The following is a 26,579-nucleotide window of genomic DNA, read 5'->3' on the forward strand; positions in this document are numbered from 1 at the left end:
TGTTGGCGCCTTCCTCAAGTATGCAAAGTAATGGGTGGGAAGCAGGATCTGGACACAAAATAACTACGTATAGGGGAAAGTCGTCTGCCTTCAAACGAAAAATGGAGTTCCAAATTTAAGATTTTTTTCTGAAGAATCCACAAAATGGATTTTATTTTCTGCTACACCAAAAAATTCTCTTGTTCATTCGGAGTATATGATTACCTCATTTAGCACTTACAAGTCCTCCGTTTTTCCTTCTGAGGAAATTAAAATAGTGATGTCGATTTGTATGAAGTCAGCTGGCATAGTCTGCCTTCAAACACAAGGCAGCTGCCTTTAAATGTTTTTTTTTTCACTGAGAATATTGAATCAATAAAACTAAATGGGCTATAAATGATTAGATTGAAGCCTAATGCACTCACTAAAATCATCAATGCAGTCAAAAGACGTTAAACAATAACTTTTCTTCACATTTTTCTGAAGCACTGTTTTGCACATAAAAATTTGGAAGAAAAAGCCATTGAACTTGAAAATTGTCAACTTGAAACATCCCGGCCGGAGCAAGATAGCAGGTTATAAGTATTTGTATGACGTTCAGGAGAGAAAAGTAGGAGTTCGATTTCACATGTTTTGATGTATGGAAAGATAGGATTTAAAGGCACACGACATTAGCATTTAAAGGCTGCTGCAGGGTGATATTTGCAAATTTTTGTCACCCACAAAAATTGTGTCATCTGAACCAAAATGTATTAACAGAAATATTAATCCTGATTAACCTTCTATGTGTCACAATGGAAGATTTATTTGTAAAATGATTTTTACTATGAAAAGTCGCAGGATTTGTGGAACATCAAAATTACAGTTTAGAGCTCATTTTCATTTTTTTTTGATCTAGCATCTAGGAAATAGGAGCTAGGCTCTCCATTTTTTTTATGATTTGTGAGAATGATGGATAGCTACCTAATAGTTAATAGAATATAATTTATGCTTTTGAGAACAACGAAAAAATCGCAACATTTGAAGGCTGCTGCATTTAAAGGCAGACGACTTTCCCCTATGTATGTAGACCACTGAACGACAATTGCATGCTGATGGTCTGAATGCGAGTTTCTTGTTTTTATAACGTAATAATTCTGTTTTCGGAAATGAAAAACTTCTTAGTATTTAAATATGGATTTGTACAGAATCACTTAAATGTTATTTGTATTTTTTTTGCGCGGTTTGAAGAACAAATTCAAAGCTTTTAAACGCATAAGTAGAATCTGAATACAAAGGGGTGGCAAGGCATCCCATGCTTTGCGTAATGCTCGAAATCGTGACTTAAATGCTATACCTCACAAGTACTTTTGCATCATTTACCGTTTACCGGTACTCAACCGATTTGAATCGATTCATAAATCACTCAATAGATTCTACAAAATAGTTTGAAGAGTAATAAAAATTATATTCGAACAAAAATTATTTATCGGTAAATAACCGATTCATTACCGGTTCACAACCGATTTGAACCGACTTATAAATCACTTAAAATATTTTTCAAAATACAAAATGCCATCGTGATTCATTTCCGCACTCGCTTTTACACTTTAATCTGCTAATTGGTTGTACCGTATTTTCTCAAAGTGTGAGGGTGAGTCTCTCAATGGTACTTGTCTAATAAAAAGCAAATCAGGCACATCGTGGAATCATCCCGTGAAACAAATAATGAATTTGGACTGGTTCTTCTGTGTCCTCCTCGTTGACGACATTGTGGATGGGAACAAAGGCGTGTTCATGAGCATTTTTTTCCCGTACGCCCTCCTGAATCCCCTGAAAGATCTTTTGTGTCGTTCCTGGACGGTTCTTTTTCTTCAACATCGCCTTCCTCCCCAACCACCAATCATCCTCAAGCCAGAGAGTTGTCGAAGATGTCGTGGAAGATGGTAGTGTGTTTGAGGGGAAAAAGAGAGATGAATAATGATGGGAAAATTTGTGAAAGCTATACGTGAAATGATGAATAAAGTGGTATGAAGAACGATCAGTGGGGTGCTTGGGGCGAAAATTTGAACTTAATATTTCGATGTACAGTTAGAGGGTGTTTTTACTAGGGGATTTACATTGCCTCCCACATCACTTACGGCTGGATTTTGGGTGGTTCACCATCGTGGGGATAAACACGATTTTAGGGAGGAAAATCATCACTGCTTCGAATATAGTTAATTGAGATTATAGCTGGGGAAAATACAAAAACATGCCATATTATCCAACACATGCCACACATAATAATGCAGTGGCGTGCGCGCAATTTTCAAACCTCTAATGAAAATTACTCTCTTTTCAATGCCAAACATGCTTTTCAGTTTTCCGGCTCGAGAACCGATTGTATGTCAACCACACATCTCATAAATCTATTTATTACTTAATGCATTATTATCACAACAACTACCATCCCTTCAATGGTCTATAGAAACGCATTGTCAATAGCTATAGGTCTAAAATGCGTGCTGAAATACCCTTTAGCAACCCCCATGTGCAAAATGTCCAAACAGAGAAGGACTCAATAGCGAATTTTGATTAGGATTTGTTTCGTTTTTGGCATCCCACAGAATTGCTCGGTTTATCGTTTATTTTGAAACATGCTGATGTGGTCATAATCGACTAAAGGATTGGATTTTCATCTCACCATCAGTGGTTGTAATTGCATCTAGCCTTTGCAAATTTATCAACCACGCCAAATTGAGGAATTTAGGCGAATCTATAACCAAATCGATCGGAAAAGATCAATGGAATCAGATTTATAGCTCAGGATAATGTGGGATCAATGATGGTAGCTATCAAAAATGTTTAAATAAAAAAGTTCTTTAAATTATGAATTTAAAATGAATAGGGGAAAGTGCCTATGCTTTACACGGCCCCAAGCTTTACATTGACAAATTTTTTCGTATGTTTTTCAATAAATGTGACTCATCTGATCCATATTTAAAAAATTAGAGAAGTGTCTTGTTTTTAAAATATATCGCGAAACTGCATTTATTGAGAAACAGGAAAAAATTAGTCATTGTAAAACTTGGGACCTTGCGAAGCATGGGTACTTTTCCCTAAACGTAAGGAGAAAGGGCTATGCGTTATACTAAAAAACGGTTTAGACCGCTCTAATATGCAAAGACGCGGTTCTTATATTCTTGTTGTTTAAAAATTGTCTTAATTCATGTTAAATCTTTTTGTAACGTAATAATAAGAATCGCGGTGTATGGTATTTCCGTGCTTTAACTGTGAATCGTTCTTGTCATAGCGAAGCATGGGGCACTTTCACATATCTCAACTGTTCTCAATTTTTATTCATTCACAATCAAAACTCAAATTTTAAATGAATCAAATGAATCTGTTCTTCTTGCACTGCACCGTCTCCCACCAATACAGAATCACTATCCCCTTATCTTATTCCCTTTTATCCTTAAAACCCTAAACTTTAATGTCAGCAACACGTGCCTTTCTGGCCTTTCTGGTCAAGTTGTCAGTCACTCATTCCTCATTATGCTTGCTCTTGTTGCCCTGATCCCGCGCAACAACTACCACAAAATTATAAAATGTAAACCATATAAAATATTGTAGCAAGATTGTTACAGGTCTCACACCAGAACATGCTGGAGCACCCTTCATCGCTTGTCTCCGAGAGTGAGCCCCTATTGCCCATTCCTAGAGAACCACGAATCTGGGGTCTTCCTCGCTTCATTGGTGAAGACCGATTGAGGAACCGTTTTAATTGCGCGCTTACGCGATTAGGGTGTGACACCCCTGGACTTTAGCGGCGATCGCTAATAGAGAGAGAGTATTAATTAAGAGTCGGACGAGAGAGAGAGTTAGTTAGTGACTAGACTCGGACAAGTAAGGACGTGCGCGCGTGCAAATCAGCGGGAGGATCTGGTTGAAAGTGGGGAATGGGTGGTTGGTTCATATCTCGTCCCTGACCCCCTTTCTAAGAGATCTAAGATCCTTAAATAGTTCCTTTTGGTACGCGGGTGAAATTCTGATGGAAATAAAGTTTACACTATAGTGATATCGCAACTTCAGCTTAGCCGCCGTTACAGCACCCCTCAAAGTTACCACCCCAGCTGAACAGTGATTGGTACCGTTTGCTTAGAAGACTCATCGTCAGGACGGGCTTTCTCCTTCCAACTTCCCTATGCTCAACAGTCCTACTACAATATTGTAAACATATCTATTTGTCATATACGATCAGTGATTCAGTTTCGGACGTTTAGGGGAAAGTACTCTCCCTTCGAACGTTCATGCTTTCGAATAATGTCAATTTTCTTTTATTTTTCCTAAGATATTTACACAAATTATTAATAATTGATAATAAGCTAACTGATATTTAATAGAAATGTGTAAGTCTCTTAGAAAAAATAAGAAAAAAAATTCACGTCATTCGAAGGCATGAATGTTCGAAGAGAGAGTACTTTCCTCTACCTGATGAGATCGGTAGTGAAGTCGGTCGGCAGGCGCAACCAAGCATATTTGAGGAAAAATACACATAATTGATTTGAATTTAAAAAAAATTGAATACCTGACAATTCAAAGTAACTGTCCTTACGTTTCTTTTAAAGTTCTTCAACATTTTCGATTTCCCATGGTTTTGAAATTGGAATTATTATATGCTGATCATGAAATTTTACTATTTTAATCAACATCCAATACCACAGAGTTCTAAACTAGACTACAAGAGCTACCAATTCATACTTAATGACAATGCTAATACAAACTTCGTTTCATAATTCATTCTACTCTAATACCGGTCATTTCCGAATATATGTAGGGGAAAGTGCGCTACCTTCGAACGATTTATGCTTCATGCTTTATAATATTATAATTTTAATAGCTAGACCAATGCCTCAAATTTTCAGAAAAGAACAAGGGGTGAAATCCATAAGAAACAGAGAAAAAAATGAATTGTCCAGGCTTGAGTCGTCCGAATGTAGCGAGCTTTCCCCTATTCTAATTCTACTTAAAGTATTTCAGTCTTTACATTTAAATTCAGTTTCCGATAACCGTTTTTCTCATTTTTTTGAGTTCTGAACTAAGTTTCAATATGTTTTATATTGGTTTTGCTTTATTTCAATATTGGTACTTCATATTTTCCTATTTTCGTGTTGATTAATCCTTTTTTCTCTGGTTACACTAAACTCAACGTTGATTTCAAAGATAATAGAGACAACTCTGTAATGTATTAGCATTTCAATCCATGTTTTGTTTATCTAATTTAGACTCTAACTTTGTCTCTGTATTTTATCTACTGTTTATAATGTTTCTGTAATTTTAATTGTGTTTATCAGCTATATAACATGCAATTATAAAATGAATTACCCTTTATATGAATGACTAGAATACCAGTAAACAACCATGATATTTTTTTTTTGAAAATTATTTCCATAAATTTTCCGATTTATTACAAAGTTCCAAAATGTAATGCATTACCCCTACCCAAGTTCTATAATATGTGAATTTTCCATTGCAGATTATCGTCATATCGCCATAATCATTTTAAAACGACCATAAAAATTCTCAATTGAGGGTGTTCAGATGGCAAAAAAAAACGTCTATGGGAATTATTCCAGTTCGACCATCTCGGGCTATCGATTAAATAGCGCGAAAATCATTGCCATTGGAAATCACCAATAAAAATGTGGGGTATTGAACAGTTCACAGTGTAGCACTTTCTCCCATGGGATTTTTTATGATGAAGATATTTGGATTTTCATTTGCACTGCGTATTACTGGTAGAATGTCTGTATTTATTTCCACCCTTAAAATGCGATAAAACGTGCAATTTAAATCACTTAACAACCCCATCACATGGTGGAACTGTGAAGTAAAATTGGAACGTTGCACGTTATTCCCCATCGATCATATATAATGCAGTCGTGTAAATCTTTCCATTTAGCACTGTTGTTTATGGGAAAGTGTAATCAATTGGGTCATCTTTTGTGTAACTTTGTAAGGTACAAAACCATACAAGGACAGGTAAAACACCAATGATTTTCACTCCCTTCAAAAGTGTTTTTCAATGGGAAATTAAATGGTAAAACATTTATTAAATCCTATTTGACAATTTTCTTTCTATCGTTCATAGATGAATATTTTACCATCACTTTCGACGCCGGAAAAAGGAGTCAAAAATCCAGTGATAGAAGCTATATACGTATAACTATTTATAGTATATATTTTATATAAACAAAAGAGGTGAAAGTGAAAAAAAGTTCTATTTGGATGTCCCCGATTTAGGCCACACTCTTGAGTGCTGGTGCTTGGGAACAGAGGTACAAAAAAAAATTCAAATTGCTATGCAAATCGGATTTAGAGAGGAATGTTGTTTGCATTCACCCCCAAAGGCTTTCCGCAGGGTGTGTATGTCTATGTGTACTTGAAATACTCAATTCTCCATATAACTAATGTACATTGGGTGTGAACTATCTTTGCTTTTATGCAAAAGACAACAAAAAGAATGGGGATCGGGAGCTATGCGGAGAACCCATAGTATCGTGCTTAGGGTGCACAAAAACCAAGCAGGAGAGAAGGACAGGATGGTTTGAAAGCTGAGGATGGGAAAGCTCGTGTACAAAAAGCAGAAAAAAAATCTCTGTGTGATATAAACAAGAAGTAAATCCACGATTTTCTCACACTCAATCCACGAGGATTGCCTTAGCAGAGGTTCCGACTGTGAGAACACCAGAAACACACAGCAGTAGTTCTAACAGGGGGTAGATAATTGCATTTGAAAAAATCCTCATGAGTGTGAAGAATTCAATTAAGAACCTACAATGTTCTTCAATGTACAAAAAATCAATTTTATTGTTGCAGTGACTGAAACCTTGTTTTCATCAAATTGACGTTGCAGATACAAAATTGCAAATATGTTGTTGTTCAGCTTTATTTTATACCCAATTTTACTTAAAGAATTGAAGAGCAGATAGTTGATACTAATATTTATTTCAAACATACAAGATCCAACCTCTTACATTGTTTGATAAAGAAAAAAGAAATAGAAAAACACAGAGAAAGATAAATTTAGAAAACTAAAATATGAGATAGAAAAAGGCAAGAAGATTATAATATTGCTAGCGGTATTTAGATTGTCCTTGACTGGTAGTGCCTTACCGTTCTCCCATTGCACTGGATCCTTAAAAACTTTGAACGGTTCGAACCGTTCGAACATTTTGGTTCGAAATTCAAATTCTAAAGTTTGATTGATTTATGGAGATAAAGAATTGTAAACTTAAACTTCACATTAATTTTACAAATAAAATTGCATTGATAAGTTTCAGTCCGTTGACTGACTTAAAAATTTTCGTACGTTTAACAAACAATAATGTGCTTCCTTTTTCAATTCCTACTAGGCTATCCCATATAATAAATTTTCAGAAAAGCCATTTGAAGTTAGCAAATTTATTTGCTATCCGTCTGATTTGAATTTAAAAAAAATAATATCTCGTTTCCCAGACATCAAATCACTGCTAAATTTAGACTTAGAATAATACAAAAACGGAATGGAACCGAACCTTAAGAAAAATCAAAATAAGTAGTGGAACCTACTATACTACCTTAAAATTTAAAATAACATTTTTTCCAAAAGATAGGGTACAATGGGGTAATCCTTTTCGTCATATTATTCTTTTGGTTTCTCTGAAGCAGTGGGGAAATCTCAAAATTCAAATTCGGATTCTATTCAGACTTACCCCATTGTACCCCATCGTAGGTCTTCAAAAACTGATTAATACAAATTCAAAGATCTTTAGGGTAAAGGCTCATAATTTTGGACAGTTCGCTTATAAGCATCGATGTTCCAAGTTTGAAGTGCGATATTTTCAACACAAATTGATTTTTTTGTTACTCTCTTTTCAGAAGGGTTGTTTAAAAACTTGGCAAACTATTTATCCTTATCGTCCTTTTTTACTAAAATTGGTTTTAATACGTTTAAAAATGAATTGATATGTAGGGGTGAATTTGACTCTTATTTTGGACAACTTTATTGTATATTTGTACAGCTAATTCGCTTCAAAAGTATGCCCGTTGTTCTTCATTTCAAGTACCTATCTTATCAAGTCTTCTTTCTGTTTATGTAAGGGAACCGTACAATGTCACAAGAAGCCCGGAAGCTTTCCATATCATTCATTAAAGTGAGTTGACTTTGGTACTCCAAGTATTCGTGGATTCGCTCATTCCCTGGCCTTTTCCGGAGCTTTTCAAGGCTTTTTTCACTACATCTCGTTCGTAGAGATGATGCTCCTTTGTTTCTCCAGGCACTTGTACAACATAGTCCTCACAAAAGCTAAAACTTTACGAAATTTCGAGAGAAAAACACCTGTGCAAAATAAGGACTATCATCGCAATGGTGAACTTCGTAGAAAATTTCCCATTTATCACTCGAAAAATGTAATTCACAAGGCAAATCTCACTTTAGGCCAAATGTACAAATCACCATTAATGCGAATCAACACAATATTCAATGAATATAGTATAATAATATCACTCAAAAAAGGTGAAGAAACATTGTTAGTACTTCATCAGAGCTAAATAAGACTGAAGTAAACACGAAGTTCTGTCATATTTCTCGTAAGCAATTGCTCACACTGAATTTTCAACAAGGCTATTCTAACTCAAATCATATATTCAAAATTTTACGTATTTAGTTTTAAAATCTTCCAAAAAGAACAAATATTTAGATAGAATTCATTATTCATCAAATATTGTTATAAAAATCCATAATTTTTTATTCAATTTATTTTTATTGTCCAATTTTACTCTGAAAGTGTCCAATTTTAGAAACTGTCCAAAATTATGAGCCTTTCCCCTATATTTATATTTTCAAGAGTAAAAATCTTAAATCATTCAAACAGGAAGGAAAATAAATTTTAAATAACTAAAGAGGGAACGGTACGGTCAAGTTTAATAATATTTAATTTTCAAAATTTTAAAGCTCATTATGAAGACATTAACTCATTAAAAGATGAAAATTATGAAGTATCATGAATTATTAATTTAAAAATCTTTATGTTTCATTGTATTCTCGGGCTTTTTTGGATGATTTGGAGACAAGAAACACGATAAAGACCTTTTCTTAACTTCTCTATTTCGTCCTCTTACAATATTTCGGAGATTGGTTGTCTCCTTCTTCAGGTATGTCCAAAAAATGTTCATGTAGTCCAAGTGGAGTCAAAAATCCCGAAAGCCAAAATCCAAATGCCAAAATCCCGAATGGGCCAAATTCCCGAAAACCAAAATCCCGAATTCTTAAAAGTGTCATAGCTACTCCCACGATTGCAATCGTACTTGCTGGAGGCAAAGAGAAATCTTCTGTGTCTTGGGAAATTATTTTAAACATTTTCCTCCATATAATTTCATCCCTTTCACGATTTTGAATATTCGGGATTTTGGCACTCCTGATTTTGGCTTTCGGGATTTTGGCCTTTTCGGGATTTTGCCCTTTTCAGGATTTTGGCCTTTTCGGGATTTTGGCTTTCGGGATTTTGGCTGCCACCGGTCCAAGTATATGTAGTTGTTCAAGTGAACCCTAGAAACCTTATAATCACTTCTCCATACTTGATCATCGCGTCGTAAGAAGATGAAATACAGAAATTTTAAAATAAGGTCTACGTTATGTTTCTTGACTCTAAAAATCTTTAATTTTAACAATAAATATTTAAATTAAGTCTCTAAGCTTTTCTAGACTCAAAATTAAAGAAATATTATAAATCTAAACAACAGTTGAACCGAGAGTATCCGAAATTAGCTCAATTCTGTTCCAAGCTGATTCTCGAAAAATAAGTTTTCATAAACTTTTAATTAAAGTATTTCAAAAATTATTTTTCATTTTTGTTATATGGATTTTTGAAGATTCATAAGGCCAAACTTTAAAGCCTTAAAATTATAAGTGATTCCGAATTAAACAAATTTACCCTAGTAGCGTTCAGCTTTGTTCCCGATACAGGTACTGAAGAAAAAAAGCAAAAGCTTGGTTAAAATGGCAATTTTACAAGTTTGCTCTAAGGTGATCAAATTCCCTTGGATTTATAGATTCGACAGGGCCGTAATTTTCAAGATTTTTTAAATTTTATATGAAACTTAATGGTTAAATGTCCAGACTATTTTGTTAACCGTACAATCACTTTCAAAGCCTTATTCATTTCAGTCTGTGCCTGTCTTCAAAAGGAGTTAATCTGATATTCTCAATCACATTTATCCCCTTTGAACCCAGATTATTCCCTTTCTTCACGCGTTCAGTAGAAAATCAATGTGAGGCTTATAGGATTATCCAGTGTCAATTCAATTCTTTGCAATATACTTGTACTGAAAACTACAAATAATTTGAAGGAGATTCAGCACAAAAGCTGCATTTCCTGTTTAACAATTGACACTTAAAAATTCAATTGTGAGCCCCTGTTTTTTGGTCTGTTGTGTGGTTTCATTACACAAAGTAAATTGAGTGTTTTTATGCCTCAGCACGAGAGTTTAAAAATATTTCATCCACTGTGGGATATGTGAAATCCACCGTGCAGAAATGAAAGAATTATATACTGGGATAACACTGGCTCTGTTACTGCACAAAATGCAGTTCAACATTTTGAAGGGGGTGTTGCATTCTATATTGGTGTGTCTTGATGGGGGTGCATTGGAATTGTGGGTGACACCCTCGATCACTGGCAACCAATGTGCATATAAAAGTAAATTGGCTTCCTTATCGGGTGCTCGGGGTAAAGTTTTCTCAGTGCTTGGGAAATTGTGCACAAACAGTATGGAAGGTCTTCTTGTATTCCTTTGGGGTTGCTTTTTTTGAGCCCTGACAACCACCTTGCAATATGAAAAATGATTCAATAAGTTTTTTTTTTAATTCTCCGCAAGAAATTGAACATTCACTCTAAATGTTTTTGTATTTTATTGGGTATTTCCTCCCCCAAACTCCAAACACTGTCAGAGGCTTGACAATTTTCACGAGTGTTTATTTTCACACTCTCAAAATTTTTAATTTAACTGCACGATAGCGTCATTCATTGAAAAATAATAATAAAGTCCAATCATATTCATTTTCATTGATTTTTTTTCACTGTTGCCAATTTGAACCAAAAATTTCTGCTGAAATGACACAATTTCTCTTTTTGAGGATGAAATTTACAAGTAGTGAAAGATATTCAACCATGGACATTAATGAGAAATTCACACAAACGTGATATTTTCGTAATGAATTATATAAAGTGGTATGCAGAAGGAGCTGAACAAAATGCTTACTTGAAGTGCAGGTAATTTTCACATATTATAACGTAAAAGTGTGATTAAAATTCCATGAATGCTCTGAGCACTTCAGCACAGAATGCACTGAATTGAAGAATTTCAGGGAGATTTTGAAGAATTTTAGCAGTATGTCAAAGAGGAACTAAAATTGCTCTTTCAAATGCAATCACAATGTATTAAATTACAAAGTAAAGTGGACGAGAATATGTCAAGTAATATATATTATTTAAACATACATATTTATGGTTAAGTTTCAAGTATACGGAAAAGATTCAAGAGTTTTCACACTTAAAATCTTTTTTTTTAACTCATTTGCGAAACATTTAAAATTCTATTCAAGCTAAAATAACATCAGTTATCTTTCCATTGGGTATTACCCACATTTATATAGGAATATTTCTCGTAAATTAATCTATATTAATTCCTTTTTTCTCAGTATACAATTGATTTTTTAGTCTTATAAATATCTATCTAAGGTTTAAAAGATAAAATATTTTCATGTGAAATAATTTCCGATAACTTCTAAGAAAATAATTTTTTTTCAAGAGCGGAAGAAACGTAGGGGAGACAGGGGTAGAATTAGCCAGCAAATGAAGCTTTTTTTCGCGAGTGACTTGTGAAAAAATGATAAGGTTTATCTAATATTTTTATGTTTCATAAGTAGCATTAGGATATTGGCTATATGAAACAGTGTAGTCCAAAGCTCTAAAATCGTTGAGTTTTTCTAGAGAGGATAATGAAAAAAGTATGACACATTGGCTACACTTGCCCCGGCCTGGGTAGAAATAGCCACTTTTGGGGTACTAATTGCCACTAGTTTCCCAGATGAAATTTTAAACTGGAGATACCAAATATTGTTTCACTTGATACACTGAAGCCCACTGATGCTAAATATGTTACTTAAACCTAAATAAAAGGGCTTTAGCCAACTTTTTTATGACATTTTTGTAATTGAGGCAAAATTAATGCAAACATTCTGAAAAAATCTATTTCTCAAGTTGCTCATACAAATGGCAATATTGCTTGGAATATCAATAGTACTTTTTCATCTAACAATTATCCATGTATTAGTGAAAAATCAATGATAGTTTTAGCCCGCCACGGAAGAGTGACTACAACTGCCCCGAGGGCTGTTTCAGTGCTTATCATCTTATATAAAAAAGTGGATAATTATTATCCAAGTGAAAAATATTTTTTAATTAGGTTTATTAAACCAGAAACGAGGAAAAACTATGAAATCTTGACTAGAAACTCAGAAAACCAAATGCTGGTCCAAAAACTGTAACATCAAAACTACAATTTTATACCCATTTTATAAAAATGCTTCTAAATTGTAGGATAACAGGATCAGAGTTATAAATATTTCTGGGAATATAGGGATGTGTTCCTACTTTCATTAAAAAATACTTTGCTCGATGTACATTTTAAGAAAAACGAGAAAAATCCACTGTCTACTTTTACCCCTGGCTATAGGTACCCCGGTCTCCCCTACTACCAGAAACCCATTACCACTATGCTTCATATATTATTAATACTTAGAATCATATTGCACTGCATATTCTCTTCTAAAGTTAAGGAAATATTTTGAAGTGTATTGTCAATTTCAAGAATAAAACTTAATCTTAAGAGGAATTTTAAAATTTCTATAGAGACTGTTTTAAACCGGTTTTATCTCTTAAAACCGAGTATAAAACCGTCTCCAGAATAGGGCGGTTAACCGGTTTTTCGAAACCGGTTAACCGTAGTTGAAATCACTAATTAGAAGCAGCTTTGAATATAAGAGTTTGAGTTATTTAGGCATTATAGGGGCTTCAGATCTAAGACAATGACATAATGGCTCAGATCTAAGACATAATGGCTTAATAAAGTTCTCTCTTTTTTATCAGACGATTTTTTTTTGAAAAATGTTGACTTAGGATGAAATTATTAACAGCAAATAATTTATTGAATTCTGAAAAAAAAATAATAAAATTGTTTGCTATTTACAAGGCTATTTAAGATTTTGAGGCATTCGGGAACTGGGCTTAACCTCTAGTCTGAAGATCGTTTTAGATATGAAATATTTTAACTTTGCAGTTCAAGTATCTCGGGGTGTTATTCACGAGTGATGGTAGGATGGAGGCAGAACTCTCGTCGCGAATCGGTCAGGCTTCTGGAGTATGCAGTTATAAGGGAGCTTGGCAGAAGCGTGCTGAGGAAGGTCGAGCTTAGTCGATCGGCTAAATTATCGGTTTTCAAAGCTGTGTTCATTCCTATTCTCACCTATGGTCATGAGATTTGGGTAATGACCGAAAGGGTAAGATCGCGAGTACAAGCTGCTGAGATCAGGTACCTTCGGGCGGTTAAGGGAATCACTCGTCGAGATCGATTGAGGAATGTAGCCGTTCGTGAGGAACTAAGAGTCGAGGAGCTGCTTCTTCGGGTCGAGAGATCACAACTTCGATGGTATGGACATGTTCAACGCATGAATGAAGAAAGATTCCCCAGAAAAGCTATGCAAGCCATTGTGAGGAGACCTCGACCTCAGGGCAGACCTAGGACAAGGTGGCTGAATAAAATTCAGGATCTTGCGTGGGAGCGCCTTGAGATCGAACCCGAACATCTTCCTGAAGTGGCGGAGGATCGATAAGCGTGGGCTGCTAATTTGGATGTCATGGGCCCGCGACCCCAATAGGGATAAGCGGTTGAAAATGAAAAAAAAATTAACTTTGCATATCTGAAAAATATTTAAGGTTTTAATTCAAGGATAACAAATTTCAAATTTAGGTTTATCGTCAGATTGGGTAGGGGACCAACATGAAAATTTACCAAAAACAATAATCCGGTGATCGTCGTATGAGAAAATTTAGCCTAGAATAAAAACTTTTCTTCAAAGAGCTGTCGTTACCCTACGCACCTGTATAGAACATATGTGGGATATCAAAAGAAAAGTTAAAGTAAAGTTTTTTATTCTGAGCTGAATTTCCCCACCCGACGATCACCATATTACTGGTTTTGGTATATCATTAAATTAATTTTTAATTTGCGATAAGAGATTTTTTAATACAATCTTGCTTTTCGAAGACAATAATAGGGATAAGTAAGGCAGTAAGATTTTCCCTAAATACGCCAATGGCCTTTAAATATTCTTTCCTTGGTTTTTCAAGGTCAAGTGTTTAACTGCTCTGAAGAGCGTCTTTTTGGACCAATTAAATGAATTGGGTCACCTCTGAATTACGTCTATCAATCAAATAATTTAGCTTCACAAACCATTTGTAAATCCAAACTGCATTGATAAGGCTCAGTTCCATTTAAAAATAAGAGAAAAAGCCGCAGCGGGGTGACACTGCACCCCTTTATTTTCGTTAGCTTTTCTTTAATTCTAGCGCTTAAGGATGATCTTTATTGATCGGATAAATCTGATCAATGAAGAGCTTCCTTAAGTTTTCGAATTAAAGAAAAGCTCAGAAAAAGCAGTGGTGCAAAGTCACACCCATAGTGCATAGTCGCCTGCATCTACGGTATTTCAAAAATATTTAAATATAAACTATTTCCTCTTATCACGGGGAAGACACTTCGGGATGGCCTACAATGGACACAGAAAATTCTTCCAAGATGGGATACGACTGATTGCATTGTAATAAAATATCTCGATACGATTAAAAATAATATTTTCATTTTATTTTTGTACTTTTAATTCGCATAAAACTATAGTAAACGTTTTTGTGATAGTCCTTTTAGTGGTATTATGTCCATCATAAGCAGCATTTACTTTTATTATCTATTATCTTTCAGGGTAAGATATTTAAACTGAAAAAATTGAGAACTCTGCAGTCTTAGAGATTCGTCGGTAGTTTAATGTAACTTCAAAATTGCAATAAAAATCTCTTATTAACAAAGTTTAAAAATTACACCTTTTAGCTATAATCTTCTTATTTAATGAATCCTTTACTTTAGAAAATGCTGAATTTCAACACTTTTCGATAAATAACAAATTTAGTTAAAAAGATTTTCTTTGCAATTTTCAGTTGAATTTCTTGAAAAGTTAGAGATTGTGTTAAAACTTTCAAAGCCAATTAAACCGCAAAAAACAAGGATAGAGTCGTACAAGCAATATCATTATTTCCTATATAAAATTTATAGAGACTATAGAGAGAATGTTTAATGTTTTTCAGCAAAAAAAAAGAGCAGCATAGGTTATGCTATGTATGATTATATACCTTGTGTACAAAATTCCTTCCGTGTGATTTCTTCCACTCGCCTCAATGGGGAGGCGATTAAATTCTTTCTGGGTAATTAGAGACCACGAGCTTCATCCACAGGAGGGTAAATTAAGTGGAGGATTAGACGTGGTTTTTGCCATTCTCCCCAGTATTGGTGACGATGGCGGGAAAATCCCCACATTTTCCCGATAAAGCCGATATACAAGGAGTATGTGACGTGATTGATTTTGCGTTGATCACATTCAAATTGACCTGCCCTAAGCTCCAATTGATTAATATAGTTGACACAGTGGTAAGACAGTGTATTGGCCCGAGAGTGGTGTCTTTTATTGATTAATAGCCCCTTCACTTATAGAGCCCATACCATCATCCTACTCCCTCAGACATGCCAGGGACACGTCGGAGACGAAGCGAATTGGTGAGTAATTTGAAATGTATGGTTGTTCTTTGGCACCATGAATGGCTGTGATAAGGGTCATGTTATCTTTCTGGCCAGAAAATTCATCCCTCACTCTTACACACACACCGAATGTGTCAATTTGCCAATGCCGAATGCGGGGATAACACCATCCCCAAGCATATACCTTTTGCCATTGTGACACACTCATTGTGACATATTACCCCACAAGTAATTATGAATTTGAGTTGAGATTCTCCTTAAGTCCCCTCCAATATTACCAACATTTATTAAGGGGCTTATACTTGTCTTTTTGCCATCAGATTATGGTTCAACTCCCAAGGATATTGCCACTATGATTAACCGAGCCAGCATATTAATTATCTTCATTGGGACAAATGGGGGCGTGTGGCAAGTTGACATAGACGCGATATAGTACAATATATGTAATACTACAATTCCCAGGGCTCACACTTATAATTTCAAATCCGGCGTGCGTGTTAACTATCTTCCGATATTCTCAATTTCACTCCCTCCCATGTCTTCCTGTGTACACAGTAACCGCAACACTTACTCCAACCCTCCTATAGCACTTCCTTTTCTTAGAAATTCCTATGAAGTTACATGGTATACTTCCCTAGCTGTGTTCCCCTGAGATTACTCGTAAGGAAAATTAAGAGGGAAAACCTACAAAAATCTAAAACCAATGACAGCCTGGAAATCTTGACATGTCTTATACTCTTTTGGAATCTAGAATTTTCATCTTGTCTTTGTGGTCAAAACCCTAGTTTGAGCAAATCAGTCAGTTAATCATTCTCTCCATTAAATTTTGCAGCTTTCTTGGATCAGGAGTATTATGCCTTAGACACACTTACGACTTAAGCCGAGAGACGACTTAGTGGAAAATTATGGAAATGTAGTTTAATCATTATTTCGAATAAAATTACGCTAAGCCGTCTCTTGGCTAATCCTCTAGTCTGTCGAGGCCCTTACTTTCCTTAAGCGGTCTTCAGACTAGAGGTTTAGTCCAGTTCCCGAAGGTCTCAAAATCCTAAATAGCGAGCAATTTTATTGCTTTTGGAGAACATAATAGGTTTTTCATCTTTAACAATACAATCCTAAGTTAAATTTTTCCAAAAAATCGTGATTGGTAAGAAATTAGAGCAATTGCCATATGGCTAAGCCTTAGGTCTGAAGCCAGTATTAGATGCAGGTGACTCTGTAACTTTGCTGCTCGAAAGGTTTTATTTTATTAATTCTAGCACTTAAGGATGGTCTTTACTGATAGGACATAATAGATTTGGTCGGTGAAATTTATCCTTAAGTACTAGAATTAAAGGAAAGCTTACGATCTGCAGGGGCACCCACCCTCATTTACGGTACTTGATCACTCCTTTTCAGAAGGGCATTCAGAACCATTTAGATTGATGCGATTGTCTTTGATTTCACACATTTATAATCTTAAGCTATGTAATCCATAATATGAATGGGAGTCGCCCTTAGGGCAGAAGGATAAGGTGACTATAAAACTCAGACTGTTACTTAAAAACCCAGAATATCTTCCTGAAGAAGTAAAGGACCAACAGGCTCGGGTTATTAACCTAGGTTTCCTAAACCCACGACTTCGATAATTACAAGCAGTGGGTGAGGTTCAAATGACTCTGTTAACTCTTTAAGGACGATTGGAACACCGGTGTTCCATAAAGAAAATAATTTTTCCTGACTACCTGAAATTATTTTCTTCTTATGTTTGTACGTAATTACAAAGTAGAAGGTTGAAGGAATCTAGGATATTTTTTGCAAGTCTCCAACTTATTTGCTATTATAGTAAATATTTAACCTTAAAAATGACGAATTTTTAAATTCTCATATTGAAAAATGATTTTAATTATTTTTTATACTTCTAATCTTTTTCAAGCCAAACTGTTTTGGAAAAAGAAACTACAATATTTATACGTAATATTTTTCATTAGACTGTACATTATTATTCATTGGTATTGTCAGAAAAATTACTTAAATTTTTTGGCTATTTTTACTCCTACTGCTCGTAGGGGTAAAAAATGCATCGAATAAGAATCTTTTGGATTTTCCAAAGTCAGATGTAAGACGTTTCATTGATTTTGTTTATCGGTTAAATTTTTATTGTTGATTTTCGGTCCGTAAAAAGCGCCTCGTCGTTAAAGGGTTAAAACCAAATAGGTACACTCCCATCATAATTGTCACAGAACAAAAAAAATGTACAACATAGTACGCACTTTTAATTGCTGAACGGAAATAAACCTAGAACCGAAAATCAGAGAGTTTTTCGCATGAAATTTCATATTCGATTTTGAAACATTTTTATACAAAAATAATAAACCTAAAACTTAGTATGAATTACAGTAGAGTTCAGGGTTATAAAATATAATAACAATTATTCTTGTGCTTCAATGGTCTCTTATAAAGGAAAATGGCTTCGTCTATGACATATATAGCTAAAATTGACCAGTTTCCTAAAAGAAAAAAATAATTCTTTATTTCAAGCTTGTTAACGACGACGTAAGGGATCTCAGTGGTGCAATTGGCAAGATTATTGGGTCTTGGGCGGATGAGATCTCTGACTCTACCATCACAGTTGTGAGTTCGAGTCCCGCCTGGTGCAAGCAACTGAATGTCTGAAAAAGACATTTTCACTGTGATAAAGCATAATAGTGCACCGCCTCTGCCCAAAAAACTCCGGGAGCACGGAAGAAGCATCCACATCGCGGGAAAGGCGCTCCTAGGCGGTCTACAATAGACTTAGCACATTTTTTCCAACACGGGATACACAACTTTGCAGCATGATTACATTGTAAAAAAATATAACCCGATACGATTAATAATAATAACGACGACGAATGGATTAAATTGCTGTCTAAAAATACTAAAAAAAAAAATTATTTATGTAGAAGTTTTTTTTATTGTACATGAATGTGAAAGATTTTTTGAAGTGGAAAAATATTTAGACTGCTTCAAAACATTAATGGAAAATATGTTTCTGAGACGGTAATGGACGCAAACATAGCTCTAACCATTGCATATTTGTGAAAACTACATATAATTAATAATGAATTAAATAAGTTATTATATTTCTTCATAATTTGTTTTCAGTATAACTATTTAGTAAATTTAACATTAAAAAAAGCGGAGCTAGATAAAATTTCGAAAGCCGAAATCACGAAAGTAAAAATTGAGAAAGCTAGAATCACGAACGCCAAAATTCCGAAAACCATAATCCTGAAAGCAAAAACCCAAAATGATCAAAATCTTGATAGGGACAAAATTAAATGGGATATAATATGTAGAATAATTTTCCAAAACACGTAAAATTTCCCTTTGGATCTAGCAAGCGGGGGTGCAATCGCGGGAGTAGCTATGACACTTTCAAGAATTCGAAATTTTGCTCTTTCGAAATTTTGACGTTAGGCATTTTAGCTTTCGCGATAATGAGTTTCTGGATTTTGATTCATTCAGGATTTTGGTTTTTCGAGATTTTGACCCATTCGGGATTTTCTCTATTCGGGATTTTGGTTTTCAATATTTTGGTATTCGTTATTTTAGCATTTTCAGAATTTTGACGGTCGGGATCATGATCAGGATCCAAAAAATAAAAAGATGTCTATGATTAGTTAGTATCAAAGAAATTCAGTTCTAAACCATTTCTCAGAAAATTTTTATATATTTGAAATTGCAGAAACTCAGAAAGCACAGATTTGTATAAAATCAATTAGAACTCTAACAAGAAACAGGAAGTAACAGAATTTTATGTGATGCCCATATTTAAACTTCTTTATTTTATTTTTAATTTATTTTGAGTTTTAAAATTTCATAGGGCTCATATTCTCATATTTGGTCTCTTGAATCTTAAATTTTGAAGTATCATTCCATTCAGGAATCTTCATAGTAACAATTTTAGTCTCTTTTGAGCAAAAAGTTCCTTAAACAGCCTCAAGATAAGATGGTAAATTTATTGCATGCAACATTAAATATAGCTTCGCTTTAACCTAACTTAAATATCCCTTAACACCGTAATTTTTCAATAAAGAGTTAAGAAAGAGAGCTTGGTAATGTTCTTGCAACTCCTCTAGACATCATCAACATAAAAGAAATGACTGTAGTACTAAAACTTTTTGCAAAAAAAAGAGCTCACCCAACTTGCAAGATACATAGCTTGGGTGTACGAAAATTTACAACTCCTTCCGCAACAGATGGTAAATTTACCGGAAAAAAGGCAGAGGTTGAGTTTGGGGTGATGGCAAAATTTTGATAAATTCCATAATAATTTCACATTTTTCGGTCGGTAGTCTCTCGAGAACACTTGCGACAACTTTTTGCATGATCGTAAGCAACAATGTTACCCAGCCGTTGGCATTGCACCATCCAAAGCACCGTGCTGTCTCGCTGGATGTAAAATTGGATTACGTCGGATGGTGCTAAAAATCTAATAAAGTCCCGCACCATCGGTGGGATTTTTTTATACACACCATACCGAAAAAAAAAGCTCGAGCCGCAGGATATGTTATCGCTTCAGATTTGATGTTCACATGTCCCAGGGAGTATTCATCAGCGAGGCACCTCGAGCTTTTTTTGATTAGAATTGAGCGTGTCTGTCTATTTTAATTATTGTGCATTGTTGGCAGAGACACCAGCAAAATCAATTATAATAACAAAAATAAGCTTGATAGAGCACAACCTAAACTAAAAGGATTACACTTCTGAGCTTAGTCTGATGAGATGTTTCACTTTTTTATTTTTGCAGAAAATCCCTGTGACTAAAAAATTAATACAGAAAAAGAACTTTTTCCCTTCATGCACCATCATCATCATCAACGAAAGTGTATCGCAAGACTTTTCTACCCGGAGATATAAAATTTAATTTTACTCTATAGAACTAACGTTGTTTGGCCTTTAATGCAATTTAATTGTTGGGAATAAAAAAAAAACAACTTACATAGAACATGAAGCACAACTTGACTGCTGGCAGGCTGACCAACACCATTTCTTGCCTGTAAAAAGTACATTCATTATTTCTTTGCACTCATCCTTTTCACCTTTCACCTTGCCCCCCATCGACCCACCCTCTAACACTTAATCTCAACCCGTGTGCATCTTGCTGCATTAATCTCCATAAGAGATGAATTTTTCATAAGAAAGCCAAAAGCTCACCTGACAAATATAAATGCCACTTTTGTGTCGGTCCATGTTCTCAATGGATAAGATTGGTGAGAAAAGTCGCTCTTCACCTGAAAAATTAGGCATTACATGGTAAGATGTGTATCTAGAGTGCAGAATCGATAGATAAAAGATTTTGCCAGATAAAAATTTAATTTTTATAGCTCAGGCATACCTTTTAGATCAAGGAAAATTTCATGAAATCAAAATTCATATCCTTTTCTTTCTCAAACATTTTCAGTACGTCTAACCCAATCTTTCGCACCTCAAATTAGATTGAACTAAATTGAGAATTTGGTGTGATGCTTAAACAAAGAAGAAGAGAGCAAAAGAGTGGGATAGACATATGCAATTTCAAAGAGAAAGAAAGGAATGTGAATTTTGATTTCTTGAGTTTTTCCTGATATAAAAGGTGTGCCAGAGACATTAAGAAATAAAAGCTAATTCAAGGATTCAGCTGATTTGTATAGTTGTTTAAAAGGCAAATTAAAAGAGAATTTACAAAACTACAATATTAATCTAAACTCTAAACAAAAGCTTTTAATGAGTGCTGGTTTTAGTCACTTTGAAAAATACGTAATTTTGCTAAATAATTACAGAGAAGAAAATAGTTTCCTAAATTTGTTCGGAAAGGTTTGTGAATTACTAAGGTTGACTCACGACTGACTTGTAAATCGTGCACAGATTTTATTTTTAAATGGTCGTAAATGTTTGTGAATTTCCACTGGGGACTTATGAAATGCTCTTAAGTTTGTTAAAGTTCGTAAAAGTTCGACCTTTTTCACAAGCTTTGTTCGTAAAATTATCAATTGACAAGCTTTTTTTTAATCATTCCAAACATTTATTCGTCCTTTTTTTTGCTGGCAAAGGTTTACGAGCTAATGACAAAATTTTACAAACATTTTTCTGTGTGTTTACGAACATTTACGAATATTTTTTGTAAAACAAATAATGCTCGCAATGTGATCAAGTTACAAACATTCTTCGTAAAAAAGTACACACTTTTATGAACTTTTTAGAGGGCTACACGATTTACGAGAATTTCGCAAGTACCCACCCAAGGGGTGAATAAGTGACTCTCAGAGTGCACCGTGAGCGGCGACTGGTAAACTGTGCCGATCTGAAGGTAAAAATTGGCAGATTGGTACTATTTTGCAAAGAAATCGACAGTTCGGTACAATTTGGCCAGAAAACGAGAGATTTGCATGTTGAACATGCATTGTTCCTTAACAAAAATTGGCAGATCGGCACGATCTTAGCGAAAAATCGGCGGACTTATATGTAAGTTTGCTTTTATGACAGACGTTCAGATTCAGATATTCGTTCAGACAATTCTAGTAATTCCAGTAGTAAATTTTAATGTAGTGTACTGGAAACACTATTCTTGCAAAACTTATTTGCTGCAGACTGGCACAAAATCGACAGATCGTCACTCGAGTGAACCATGAGCGGCACAGTAATCTACCCCTTGTCCCCACCCAAGCGGCAAACAATTACTCTCACTAAAGGATGACTGTTTTTTAGAGTACAAGAAAAGGTCAAAAAATTACTCCTACTACTCAAAATTAAATTAGTAAAATATTAATTATATTACGGTTTTAAAGTTCACTCTGTCCTGAAATAACAGAACCAACTCCAAACAACGGTCTTTTGCCGTACCAAAAATGACGCGCCAAAAACAGTGCATTTTGCATTTTTTTCTACCGCATAAGTACGAAATCAACGTACGTACTCTGAATAAAGAAGCTAAATGCACTTCACAAATTTGTATTACACTACTATCCCAGACACTGTTTTTTCAATAATTCTTTACATTTTGTATTATTTTTTTACTACTTTTTACACAAAATTGACTAATTTTTCTATAATACAACACTCACTCTCGTGAAGATTTTTGCAATCGGTCTATTGCTGAATGATCCATCCGACATGTCGAAAATTTTTCTTCTGAGTACAACAACACAGAGAATTATTTCAAACGTTTGACCAATTGGTCTTTTAGACACAAAATTTTTAATACAGTTTACTACTGAGATAGGAGCAAACATCTTAATCACACACATTATTGTTCTAAAAATCCAGGGGTGACATGATAACTTATTTTCGACACTATCAACTGTAACTAATATAGATGTTTAGCAACAGTCTCATTACTTTAAGAATATCGCAATGAATAGCCCAACAATTTGTAAAATGTCGACATTCACTTAATCTAACAGACATAGATTTATCGATACTATCGATTTGATAATGTCGAAAAGTTATCATTCCACACCAGATATTTATTAAGCAAAACACTGCGTGATTTTCGTTAATTTTTTGTCGATACTGTCTTTTTTGTGAATCACTGCACACTTCTCAATCGTGGGGCCTATTTACTCTAAATTTTCACTTTTATATTTTTGAGAAAACATGCGGATCAACCACTTTGTGAATTCACAGGAAGTCCTATGTAAGTACTCTGTATTTTTGGGCATGAATAAAATTCAAATTCAATTCAAATTCAAAATGCCGATTCTGACCCGTCATTTTCTAGTCATGTACGAGTAATCTTAGAGTCATTATGACGTCAAATGCCTTACGTAATTACCGTCATAATATTCCACACTTTCCGTAATTTGACGCTCTGACAACCATCACAGGACTCGTTTTTGGGAACCAGAATACATACATCCAACGATAATATTACTCCAACTTGCTGCTTGGGGCAGTAGGAATTCACAAAAATTTACGATTTTAGAAAATATATTTTTTCTGTGCATAAAGGCGTCTACTCACTAAGAGCAATAAAAAAAGGGTTTTAAATAAAAATTTTCCGTACCATATGGTAGGTAAAAACGTCAAAATTTTTTAAAAAGCAATTTTTTGACGAAAATTGCTTCTAATGGCTTTATTAATCTTAATTGAGTACTGATCAATTTTGATTTTTTGCACACTAAATTTAATTATTAAACTGCTCACTTGTACAGTTATAATAAATATTTGGAGAGTGCTTTGCAAAACTGACGTACTTAATCGCAATTTTATCTATAATGACAAAATATCTTTAAAGGGAAATATAAATTCATTTATAATAGCGCTGGCTGGCGCACGTTTTAGATTTTGTGAAATTTTATCGATTGAAATTTTACCTCTAATTCTTTCGAACTGTTATCTCTTTCTGTCAAATAAAAATTTAAAATGAAATTGAAATGTCAATTTTCATATGATTCGAAGAAACAATTATATCTTCTTTCAGTTTGAAATCAGTAAATTAGGTAAATTTTAAATCGATTGAATATCATTAGATTCAAAAGGTTTAAAAAATAAATTTGAGAATGCATGCTAAAGTTTCTTCGAAGAGTATCTTTATTATCAAATGTAATCAAATCAATTTTTTTTCTCAATTTAAAAATAATTCAAAATAAAATCAACAAAATCTCTAATCTATGAAAATTCCAAGAATTCCTGATCAACTCTGGAAATATAATTTTGCTGGTGCAGGAGCGAAAAGCACTTTAAGGGTATTTTTCTTGCTCACCGTTTGGCAGAATGTTGTTTCTTCTAGTCCAGGTGATATTAGGAGTGGGATTTCCCGATGCTGAACACTCAATTCTTACTGAAGCCCCCTTCTTCACCTGCAAGTGTCCCCCCGAAGTGATGTGATTGATCTTTGGCGGAACTGCAAATTAATAGGAAAAATTGCTGTACTCTTTCAAATTGATTTCTATCGTCCTTGCAACTTTTTCCTACAGGACTTTTCTTGTTCTGTCCAACTTCCAAGTAGGAGGAGCCGGGAAAAAAACTCTTGTACAGCAGCACATTTTTTTTCTTTAGGGGGTGTATTCTTTCCTTCAATGACGGTTAGGTCGGCAGGAGACTTTTCGACAAGTCTCACTTGCAGCACATGTAAGTTAATTGCTCAACAAACTCTTTCAACTGGACATTGGCGGATGGATAAAAAGGGAAAAGAAGCATGGGAAGTCCTCCAATTTGTCCAGAACATTTTCTGAGATTGCCAATAAATGTTCGATTTCGCATTAACTGAACTTTCATTGTTACACCAGTGTATGTGAAAACTTTTGGTACAACTTTTAATTCCACTTACTTCAGCTGGAATATATACTATTTTCCGTATGCTGGAGGGGACAAAATTGTCGGATTAAATTCATGGACTATAGCAGACTCAATACTTTTTGGCGAGGAGTGGGTTTGTCAAAGAGAGGGCTACCCGGCTTAAAAGTCTCTTTGTTTGAATTTGAAAATTTTGCACAAAACAAACTCTATGTTATGAGACTGGCAAACAAACCCGTAAGTCAGCGTCTGAAGATTTTCTTGTTTGTAGGCAAATTATTTGCTTTTAACGGTCGAATAAATAATGAGTTATTTGCCCATCGGACTCCGACCACTTATTCTGAGAAGTGTAACAGACACCGTCGTGCAGTACATGAAAGTTCAAAGAAAACTAATAAATGCTTAACTACTTGTACCAGTATTAAGTTTGGCACATAGTCGATATTTCAAAATGCTGTTGTCGCATTTTCCACATTGAATATACAAAACTCATGGGCAATGAACGTGGCACATCATTGAAAGAAGCTAATTAATATCAATACAAAATTTCGTTTGCAGTGCATGTGATCAGAAAGTAAACTATATAAATGTTGACGATTAACCTCCAGTGTACACTGAGAGAAATCCGAATAAGTTAAAATAACATTCCGGAAATGTTAATTTTACCTTGCATTATTGATCCGAAATCTGTGTAAATATTACCCTTTTTAGATGTATTAGGGGTTAAAGTTACCCTTTTTCATATGAATTTTATACTTTAAAATGTGTAAAATTAACATTAATAAAAGTTGATATATTTTTACACCTAAAAAGTGTTAAAGTTACGAGGAAAAAAAGGTAATCGCACCCTCTTTTTTTTCTCAGTGTATAACGGTGCGAAAGTTTTGTTGTAAGAAATGCATTTTAGTATGTTTAAAGTACAAAAGATAGTGGGAAAATCTACATATATTTCAATAAAGAAAATTCGACGAGACACTTTTTACGGACTGAAAATCAACAATAAAAATTAAACTGAGAAACATAGTCTGACAGAGTCTGATTCGGTGTGTTTTGTGCTTCTATGAACGATAGGGACAAAAATAGCTCAAAAATTTAAGTAATTTTTTTTTTGACAATACCAATGAATAATATTTTTCACTTTAATGAAAAATATTACATATGAGTATTGTAGTTTTTATTGCCAAAAGGTTTTTGCTTAAAAAACAATTGGAAGTATAAAAAAAAATAAAATAAATTATGAATTTGAGAATTTAAAAATTCGCCATTTTTAAGCTTAAATATTTACTACATAGCAAATAGCTAGAGACTTGCAAAAAATATTGTAGATTCCTTCAACCTTCTACTTTAAAATTATGTACAGACATTAGAAAATAATCAATTTATTTAGTCAAGAAAAATTATTTCTTTGTGGGACACCGGTGTTCCAATCGTCCTTAAAGGGTTAAATTCATATGACTGATTATACATATTAATGTCTATCTGAGACATATACC

General features: G+C 34.3%; 1 protein-coding gene across 2 annotated transcripts in view; it reads right to left on the reverse strand.

The window, feature by feature from the left end:
* Positions 1–26,579, reverse strand: part of LOC129798039 (lachesin) — a 334,403-nt gene that overhangs the window by 79,140 nt on the left and 228,684 nt on the right. For both annotated transcript variants that reach the window (XM_055840988.1, XM_055840987.1), the window contains exons 5-7: positions 24,554–24,694; positions 21,028–21,104; positions 20,813–20,867 (exon numbers count right to left, since the gene is read on the reverse strand). In XM_055840988.1, the coding sequence (XP_055696963.1) occupies positions 20,813–20,867; positions 21,028–21,104; positions 24,554–24,694 (273 nt within the window). The remainder of the gene's footprint in view (positions 1–20,812; positions 20,868–21,027; positions 21,105–24,553; positions 24,695–26,579) is intronic.

The sequence above is a fragment of the Phlebotomus papatasi genome, chromosome 1 (assembly GCF_024763615.1).
Source record: "Phlebotomus papatasi isolate M1 chromosome 1, Ppap_2.1, whole genome shotgun sequence".
NCBI classification, from domain to species: domain Eukaryota; kingdom Metazoa; phylum Arthropoda; class Insecta; order Diptera; family Psychodidae; genus Phlebotomus; species Phlebotomus papatasi.